Source organism: Melitaea cinxia, chromosome 15 (assembly GCF_905220565.1).
Source record: "Melitaea cinxia chromosome 15, ilMelCinx1.1, whole genome shotgun sequence".
Taxonomy (NCBI): Eukaryota; Metazoa; Arthropoda; class Insecta; order Lepidoptera; family Nymphalidae; genus Melitaea; species Melitaea cinxia.
The window spans coordinates 16,521,767-16,531,705 of record NC_059408.1 but is presented as its reverse complement, the minus strand read 5'-3'; the positions used below and the strand labels follow the sequence as shown (position 1 = coordinate 16,531,705).

Here is a 9,939-nt window from a genome sequence, read left to right as displayed (position 1 = left end):
CGTACGTGAAATAAAAGAATACATCTGTTTATCGATTCGAGTACCGCGGCTTGTCAACCGCTCCCTTTCACTTTAACCGAAGTTTATAACTTTAGCTACTTAACTAATAAGTAATAACTTTACGCCGTAACAAACATTTCTCGCGTATTAGAATAATTTTTAAAACTTACAATCGTTATATTTCGTTTCTTAGTACTTAGTAAACATGTCAAAGAGTAACAAAACGACAGAGGATTCCGAAAATAAGAGTAGTTTTGATACTCAATTAGTTATAATGGAGCAAAAACGCAATGCGATATTTAGTTATCTACAAGAAATTTTTGATATGTCAAAAAATGTTAGTACTAGACCTTCATTACGGGAGGACTTCCTCGACGCTAGTTCTAACATAGACACATTGCGTTCCGAATTTAATAAAATAGTGGAAGACTATAACAGTCGCTTATTATTGCTAAACCCTTCAGCGAAACCGGAGTTCGGTAGCCTAACGTCATTTGAACGCCTATACAGCCGAGTTAAGCGTTTAGTCTCTGAGTATACGGGAGGTGATAAAATTGCAAAGGATGATGACCCGCGAAGACTGAAACCTTACTTACCTCCGATTCAATTGGTATCGTTCGATGGTTGCGACTTGAAGGCATGGAGTCTGTTTTATACAAACTTCAAAACAATCATACATGAGAACCAGACTCTTACCGACGCCGAAAAGTTATACTACCTTATGGGGAAATTATCCGGAAAGGCCAAATTGGCCTGCGCTGGAATCACGCCATCCGCGGAAAATTATCAACTAATTTTCAAAACGTTAGTTGATAAATTTGAAGATAAACGTTTTTTGGCAACTTCGTACTTAGATCAAATTTATAATATTAAGGCGATGTCAAACGCGACTCCGACCAACCTTGAAAATTTTTTGGACACTTTTGCATCGTCGGTTGCCGCGCTTAAAAATTTAAATTTAGACAATCTGGCTGACTTCTTATTTTTATATCTCGCTCAAAAGAAGTTAGATCCGGAAACTGTCCGCCTCTTCGAGTTAAATAAACATAATAGCGACATACCTTTGTATGACGATTTTGTTGCTTTCCTCCGCGAACACATTAAGGTATTACAACGCACTTCTGGGAAACAGGATGTTCCGAAAGGTGCTCAACGAAAAGCGGATACGGCTTCTAAGCCACACAAACCGCCCAAGTCGACGCATACATATACCACTACCGCGACTACGCCTGTACAGACTTTCTGCTCGCTCTGTAATTCACAACACGAGCATCTTTATAATTGTTCCGCTTTTCATAAGATGTCTGTTGAAGATCGTTTCAAGTTTGTTAAGGCGAACAACCTTTGTATAAATTGTTTTGGGAACCACCGGTTAGCTTCTTGCTCCAGTAAGTCGCGGTGTCGCTGGTGTGCATCTCCTCATCACAGTATGATCCACAGGAATTCCGCCAATGTAAATTCCGCATTTGTAAATTCCGCGTCTTCTGGTGCAACTTCTGGTGCCACTCCTTCGCAGAAGGCGCCCGGTGCTACCGTGCACCATCCTGCTACTACCATCACTGCTGGCAACGACACCAGTAAGTCACAATCTTCAGATTCACCCGCACGCTCCAATGACGTATCGATTTGTTCATTGTCGAGTTCTAATATCTCTCGCTCACCAACTACGGTGCTGCTCGCCACCGCACGCGTTATTGTCTTCGATGCCAAAGGGAAAGAATATTCTGTGCGCGCATTATTGGACAGTGCTTCACAGAGTAACTTCGTCAGTCGTAGTTTATGCGAACGGTTAGGTTTACAAGCAAGTAAGAATCCAAGCTGTTCGGTAGTTAAAGGGATTGGAGGTACAACCAAACCGATTCAAGGCTCAGTTTCGATAAGGTTCTTTTCTAGGTTCGATCTCAGCGTTTGTTTCGACATAGACTCGCTCGTTGTAGACAAGGTCACAGAACGCTTGCCCACAGTCCCCGTAGATATTGCGAATTTAATAAATTTCAATAATTTACCTTTGGCAGACGACAGTTACTTCATTCCAGGAGACATTGATCTGCTGGTTGGAGCCTCAATATTTCCGCATCTCTTGTTGTCACGTAAGGTTCAAGGTCAATCTGATCTTACCTCGCCGCTAGCTCTGGAAACGGTGTTAGGCTACGTTATCGTCGGCTCTGCTCCTGTTCGTGTTGACAGTTGCGCGACGGTTTCTTACTGTTGTGCTACAGATCCCTTAGACACCGCCGTGCGTAAATTTTGGCAGATGGAAGAGGTGAACGCACCGAAAGCATTAAGTCCAGACGACACGGCGTGTGAAGAAATTTATAGCAACACGACCACTCGCGAAGCGGACGGACGGTACGTGGTCGCACTCCCTTTTAAGGGTGACGTACTGTCGTTAGGCGATTCTCTTAAAAGGGCTAAAACCCGCTTCTTTTGCTTAGAGCGCAAAATGTTAGCGTCGCCTAAGCTTAAAGAGGCCTACGACAGCGTGATCCTGGAATACCTAGACAAAGGATATATCTCCCGCGCATCCTCGGACACGGAGGCAACGCAGAGTTTGCCATCGTACACGATTTCGCATCATGGTGTCATAAGGGAAGACAAGTTGACCTCTAAATTGCGCGTGGTTCTGGACGCTAGTTCCAAAACAACCACACAAGTTTCCCTCAATGACATTCTGTACAATGGTCAGAATCTGCAGGGCAACTTATTCAATATTATCGTTAATTTCCGCATATATGGTATCGCTCTTTCCGCTGACATTCGTCAAATGTTCCTTTGCATTGGAATTCGTCCATGCGATCGAAGGTTTCAACGCATTTTGTATCGCTTTTCCCCGCAAGAACCTTTAAAGGTTTATGAATTTAACCGCGTTTGTTTCGGACTTAAGTCAAGTCCGTTTCATGCTCTGCGTACAGTGAAGCAACTCCTTTTAGATGAAGGTGCTTCATACCCACGCGCTAAAGAAACCGTAGATACGGGGTTGTATATTGTTACGAACACTCGAAGAAACTAGCGCCATCTAGCGGCAACCATTGAAACCACACAAAGACAGAGACCGCATGAAACTCTCTACTCAATACTAGATGGCGTTAGAGGAACTACTGTGGAACTTTGTAGAAGTATAGTCTCGAAAACCGGGCACATGCGCGAACTTTCCAGAATGGTCTGGGCCTCGTGTCGGCCGATATAAATAGCCGCAGGGAGGCGAGCGAGTGCAGTTCAGTTTGAGCGATCTTCGAGGCGACTTCACGAGTGAAAACTAGTGATCAAGAGTGGTACCAGCGAAACCTACGACATTGGCTACGACTGAGGACATTGTGAGTGCTTAGTGTTTGAACTTAGTGCTTAGTGTTTGAACCTAGTGCTTTGTGTTGGACCTAGTGCTAGTGAATAAAGTCTTGAAAAGAGTCAGCAGGTCTTTCTCTCCAAATCCTTCGAACCCTAACACGTAACAATATGGACGACTTCGTCTACAGCGTCGATAGTGAACACGATGCTATCTCCACCGCTGCCGAAGTGATTGCTCTCCTGAAAGCTGGTCAGTTTGACCTTGTGAAGTGGATGAGTAATTCACAAAAGGTTTTAAACGCAATTCCGCTGTCTCATCGTCTTTCCGCAGTTAAAGAATTCGACGATTCTGAACCACATAAGGTACTCGGCTTATGTTGGTCACCCGCTACAGACTATTTCAGTCTTAAGATTAGTGTTCCCGCTAAATCATGTACTAAACGTACAATTTTGTCATGTGTCGCTAGAATATGGGACGTCATGGGTTTCGTTGCTCCCGTCGTCTTATACGCAAAGCTTCTTATCAAACAACTTTGGTTGTGCGAATGTGATTGGGACGATGTACCTCCTGAACATATTATTGAACAGTGGTCCCGTTTCAAGAAGGAACTACCCTTGCTAAGTGAATTGAAAATTCCACGGCATGTAGGCATCGTCACTGGCGATATCGTAACAATCGTGGGGTTCGCGGACGCGAGCGAAAAGGCCTATGGAGGAGTAGTTTATTTCCACGTAAAAGATGGCAGAGGCCTTCGCAGGAATTCAGTATTTTTGATAACTGCTAAATCCAAAGTCTCGCCTCGTAAAGTCGTATCACTAGCGCGATTGGAGCTTTGTGCGATCCTTACACTAAGCAGCTTAATTACAAGGGTAGTTGAAGCCTGCAACAACCGCATTAATATCGACCGCATTCTCGCTTTTTCGGATTCAACGGTGGCATTGTGCTGGGTGCATTCTTCACCGCATCGTTGGGATACTTTCGTGGCCAACAGGGTCACCAAAATTCAAAATCAGTTTCCCGTTCAAACTTTTTTCCATGTGCAAGGCACTGAAAATCCCGCCGATTGTTTGTCGCGAGGTCTTACACCCGCACAAATAATTGATCACCCGCTTTGGTTCTCTGGCCCTGAGTGGCTTGAAACGGATCCAAATCTTTGGCCTGTTACCGCTTTCAATCCTTCCACGGTGTCACAGCCTCCGGAAGAAAAGAAACATGTTCTTCTCGCTGCAGAAGGCAGCGAAGGAAATCTAATAATTTCGCTCGCAGATCGCTTCTCATCATGGTCGAAGTTTTTACGTTGTGTAGTTTACGTTTGTCGTTTCGCTAAGCTGCTACCGCGTCGTGAAACAGTGACTGCGTCGGATCTGGATTACGCTGAAAATTTGATTTTGCGTGAAATACAGCACTCTTACTTCGCAAACGAAATTGCCAATTTACAATCAGGCAAATATTGCAGCCCAACGTTTCAACGCCTCAAACCTTTCCTTCAGGATAAAATCATAAGAGTTGGAGGTCGTTTGAGAAACGCCGATATAAGCTTCGATACAAAACATCCGATCATTCTGCCGCGAAAGGGTCATATATTAGATCTTCTGGTTGATTATCATCATAAAGTCAATTGCCATGCCGGTCCAGATTTGTTGATGTCCATACTCCGTCAGAGATATTGGATTTTATCCGCTCGCAATTTAATTCGAAGCCGGGTACACAAATGTCTACCCTGCTTTAGACTCCGCGCTAAACCAAATTTTCCGGAAATGGCAGATCACCGCTCGTGTCGAGTTACGCCGGCCGTTAAGCCTTTTTTGCACACTGGCACTGATTACGCAGGCCCCTTTAAAGTGACTATATCTCGCGGCCGCGGAATTCGACCAGCAAAGGCATACGTTTGTCTATTCGTGTGCTTAACCACTCGCGCTGTACATATAGAAGTTGCGAGCGATTTAAGCACACCTAGCTTCCTCGGAGCATTTAAACGCTTTCAGGCGCGCCGAGGCCTCGTCGCTCGCGTGCACTCTGATAATGCGACGAATTACGTATGTGCCAAGCGCACGCTATCTGAATTGCACGACTTTTTAATGTCAAAACACTTCAGGTCTGAATTTGGTCACATACTTGCAGAAAACCGCATCGAATGGTCACTGAACGTTCCAACTGCTTGTCATTTTGGTGGCAATTGGGAGGCCAACATTAAAAGTCTCAAAGCTCATTTATATCGCGTGATAGGCGACCAAATTCTGACCTTGGAGGAGTTCAGTACTGTGCTTGCTCAAATCGAGGCAGTCATGAACTCTCGTCCATTGTGCCGCACACTATCGAACGATCCATCGGAATCTCTCGCGTTGACACCGGCTCACTTTCTCACCCTCACTCCTTTAAAATACTTACCGGCTCAGGAGATAGAAGAAGGTCCGTTACATTTGCTTTCGCGTCAAGAATTGATCGATAAACTTGTTCAGTCGTTCTGGAAACGATGGAAGGCTGACTACTTACATACGCTACAGACTCGAAATAAATGGAACACTCCAACCAATCCGATCGCTAAGGGGGATGTGGTAATAATTATAGTCGATAATGCACCGCCACTTCACTGGCCGTTAGGGGTAGTTGAGGAAGTCTTCCCTGGATCGAATGGTGTCACGCGTATTGTTCGCGTTCGTACCGCTACAGGAACGTATTTGCGTCCTGTAGTGCGTCTTTGTCCACTACCTAAACAGTAATTAGTTGTAGTCATTCCGCGTAGGTTAGGTTAGGTTATTCTTATTTGGTTTTATTACTCATAATAATTTAGATTAGATTTCGAATTTTATTTTCTAAATCTCGTAAACTCCGCGTCGTAGTTTCTTTGAAGGTAGCACTTCAACCCCGGGGGCATGGACGCGCCAGCGCGTTAACTTTAATAAATCTAGAAATAAATAATGCTCGATCCACAATCCATTTGAAAATCCCGCCCGCTGTCTATCCCCTGACCTATAGTGAACATTGCAAGTGCAACTTTATAGCTGTGCATCAATTCGTAAACTCATCGAGTGACGTCGTGGATCTTCGTTTTTTCTTCGGACCTTTTGCTGTCAATATATAATAACGCATCGAATGCACCGCGCCGCGCCCGCTAATTTGTTTTGTAAACCTACGTAGTTTTGTGCCGTCTGATTAATATTGCCTACCGTAAATCTATAATTATCCGCTTTGGGAGTTGTGTAAGTGAAGGGAAGAAGACTGTATCAGCCCTGGACAAAGTGTTACTGCGCTCGTCGTGTGCCCGAAGGACAGCGGCGGCGGCCATTTAAGAAGAAGCTTGCAAAGGTCAGTTCCCCTTCCTCCATAATTCCAAAGTCCCTACGTCCCATTTACCTGTGGGATCGAGCAAACAAAAAAATATACAGTCCACTAAATCGCCGCTTAGAATTTCGTATACCCGCGCCACCACAAGGTGTTCGAATTCTAACTGTGTTCCTTCAAATGGGGGGTTCTGTAGGTGTAATAGATGACCTGCCGCTTAAAAAAATTCTAGCCAGTTTAAATTTAACTTTGTTTAAACAGACGGGATAGTTTGATAGACTCGTTCCGTATAATACCCTTCGAGAGCGCGTAAGCAAGGCTATAATTTATAATGAACCTTTCATTTCCTTACCATATGCGAGTCTTTAGTTGTATGCGGCCATTATTATTAACATTTCACCTCATTGACGTTTTTAGGGCTAAGGAAAATAGTATTAGTAGTAGTAGTAGTAGTAGGTTTTGCAGAAGTACTTTACCAGATTATCTCTTATAAGTAAACACAAAAAAAGTTACAGGTAAAAGTTTAATAAAGGCTACGATTTTTTTTAACTTGGAACGTTATCTAACACCCATAGAACTCCCCAATTGAAGGAACGCAGTTAGAAGTCGAACGTCTTATGTAGTCTAGGTGCTCTATTCTTGGCGCTGGTAGTTCAGCTAGCGGGTGTAATATCTATTATATTTTTAGTAACGTATGTAAGGTAATTAGATCGAAACTTTCCAGTATGTTTTAACACCACCAAATCAGATTAAATGAAACTTACAACAAAAAAAGAATTATCAAAATCGGTTCATAAGCGACGAAGTTATCCCCAAACATACATTAAAATATATATATATATATATATATATATATATATATATATATATATATACGGTCGAATAGAGTAACCTCCTCTTTTTTAGCTACATTTTATTACAGTACTAAACAATCAGTTAGTTATACTTCATAGACATATTAACCTAAGTTGAAGTTTTTGTTTCTATGGTCAAACTTACTGTTCCTAGTACGCTAGCACAGTTCCTATCCAACTTCAAAGTACGTAAGTCAGCCAGAATCTCGACGCTATCACTGAGTTACGCGTTGAGCTCATAGCATACTGAATCCAGTGGATTTACGAACTGTCTCTATAACTACGTGACGCAATTCGCTTTTGATGGTAAATTGCGTACGAGATTGGATGTTACACACGATATAATAACAAAAAACCATATCTAGTTGTATGATACATGAAAATGTTGTACAGTAAACAAGTACTAGTATAATATATAGAATTAATAGGATTTTGCTGGATAAATATGCAACGCACACATACATATAAATAAAAACGTGTAAGCTTATTTTCTTCTTCTACAGAACCCCCCATGTGTATGAACACATAATGCATTGTTCTATAAAGACTATCATTTTAATTTATATGGATTAAGGAATAGTTCTTATATTTTTATTAGTAATATATGTATGTATTTAATGGAAATATCTGGAAAAATCACTTCAATGTGTCACAGTCAACTAATGGACATAAGTCTCGCCGAGTTCCCGCTGAAAATTCCGTTTTTCTGCAATCCTTAACCATCACTTATTGGCCTTACGTAGACCGCGTGAATTATAAAAAAAAAAAATATCCAAAAACGCAAGGGCACTCCTTTGAAATTATTGTTTGCAACATATACTTACCAGCGCCATCTAGTAGCTTGTTTAGGAACTAATGACCGACCATACAACGATAATAAGTTCGATTAGTTAATTTGATTCTTGCAGATACTTACAGATATCTCTGATTTACTTACTTACATCACATAACATTTTACTATGGGAGAAACAAAAAATAATTATTGGTACAAAATTGAAGAATTTTTCAGCCTTCATATTCAATAGGCTTCTTGTTCGATAGTTACCTGACACAATATAAAAACAGCTCATATCGTCAAGTAGTACACATGAAACTGTAAATTAAATATCATAATAAGTGTGTATTTTAGTTTTTTCATTTTGTGAGTGTTAAGCACAGTCTCCGTGGAGGCGTGCAAAATAAAACTCCATAATTTACGAATAACTATAATGTTTATTTATACGCAGGTATACAAAGGTAACTTGAGGATAGTCGGTACTGGGTAGGTATATACTAGCGAAATGACTACAGATATGTAGGTAATATAATCTCAGCAAACAACACACAATTCATACGATATAAGCCATTATAACACATAGAGTTGATGTCGGCCTGCTAATGTTCTTACTTTATTGCACGTTTTCATTTTACATGTACATGTAGCGTGGAAGCAATTACACTCATTGTTCTATCGGAAATAGAACTTGAAAAATTGGATTTTGTCTTTTTATTACCTTAATAAATTTTATTTGATTGATAAGGATAGATAGCAATAGTAGTAAAAAACGTAAATTTATTTGTAGATCGTAGAATTCGCTTAGTGACCGTTTTTTTGTAAACCAAAATAACCAAATTTTCAATAATATTAGAAATATGAATCAAATCATTGACTGTAATAAGGAAATATAATTTAAACAAAAGTAACCTTGGACCGACGCTTACTAATTTAGACTGTTCATTACTTGATCGACTATCGTTAAACAGTTTCGTTAAAGGCCTCATACTAAAATCCATATTTTCTGATACTTTTTTCTAAGCATTGCTCTTGATACCTATATGACTAGACTAATGTAGCTTAACACACGCTACATGTACAGTAAATAATAAAGTTTAGGATAATATTGGAAAAAATATATAAGAAATATATAATACATTTAAATGATAATAATACTTTCATATGAATTTTCCATAAATTTCAAATAAATTATAAATTATTCCCGAACAAGCTACAATTAAGACACTCTATACAGAGAATAACAATAGCAATTTTAGAAATTTTGTCACTTCATATTATGTAAGTTATATTAATAGGCTCTATTATTTGAGTATAAGATCAAAAGTTGAAAATATCACGCCAGCTCGACTTATCTTAAACGCTTTAATCGCCAATTTGTTCATTTCAAATTTTAATGAAGGTCGCTTTATTAGTTTTTTACGAATTCAAAGTGGAATTGGTAATTTTTAATTCTGATTCCTCTGTGTAATTTGTGAAAAGAACTGTGACCAGCAACTGGCAATTCTTCCTTTTCTTTATGAAGTGCCTTTTTAAGTAGAGATGGTAAGTAAAGATGGTCTGCAGTCACTTCAGAACAGCGTTTTCTTCCTAATTCCATTTACCACGATAATTATTATTATTAATGTGAAAGAAGACCTTTAGACGCTGGTGTTTAATAATTGTTGCGACTGTACGACTTTCCCGTATTTGACAATTAGTCATTTCTCATTTGCTTTGAAAGGTTCGGTGCTTTAAGAATATCG

At 40.4% G+C, this 9,939-nt stretch overlaps 1 protein-coding gene across 1 annotated transcript; it reads left to right on the top strand.

Moving 5' to 3' along the window:
* Window positions 1-205: 205 nt before the first annotated feature.
* LOC123660214 lies at window positions 206-6,006 on the top strand. Its single transcript, XM_045595313.1, has 2 exons — window positions 206-2,936; window positions 3,617-6,006. Exons 1-2 carry the CDS (start codon window positions 206-208, stop codon window positions 6,004-6,006), a joined length of 5,121 nt encoding a protein of 1,706 aa, XP_045451269.1.
* The last annotated feature ends 3,933 nt before the right edge of the window (window positions 6,007-9,939 follow it).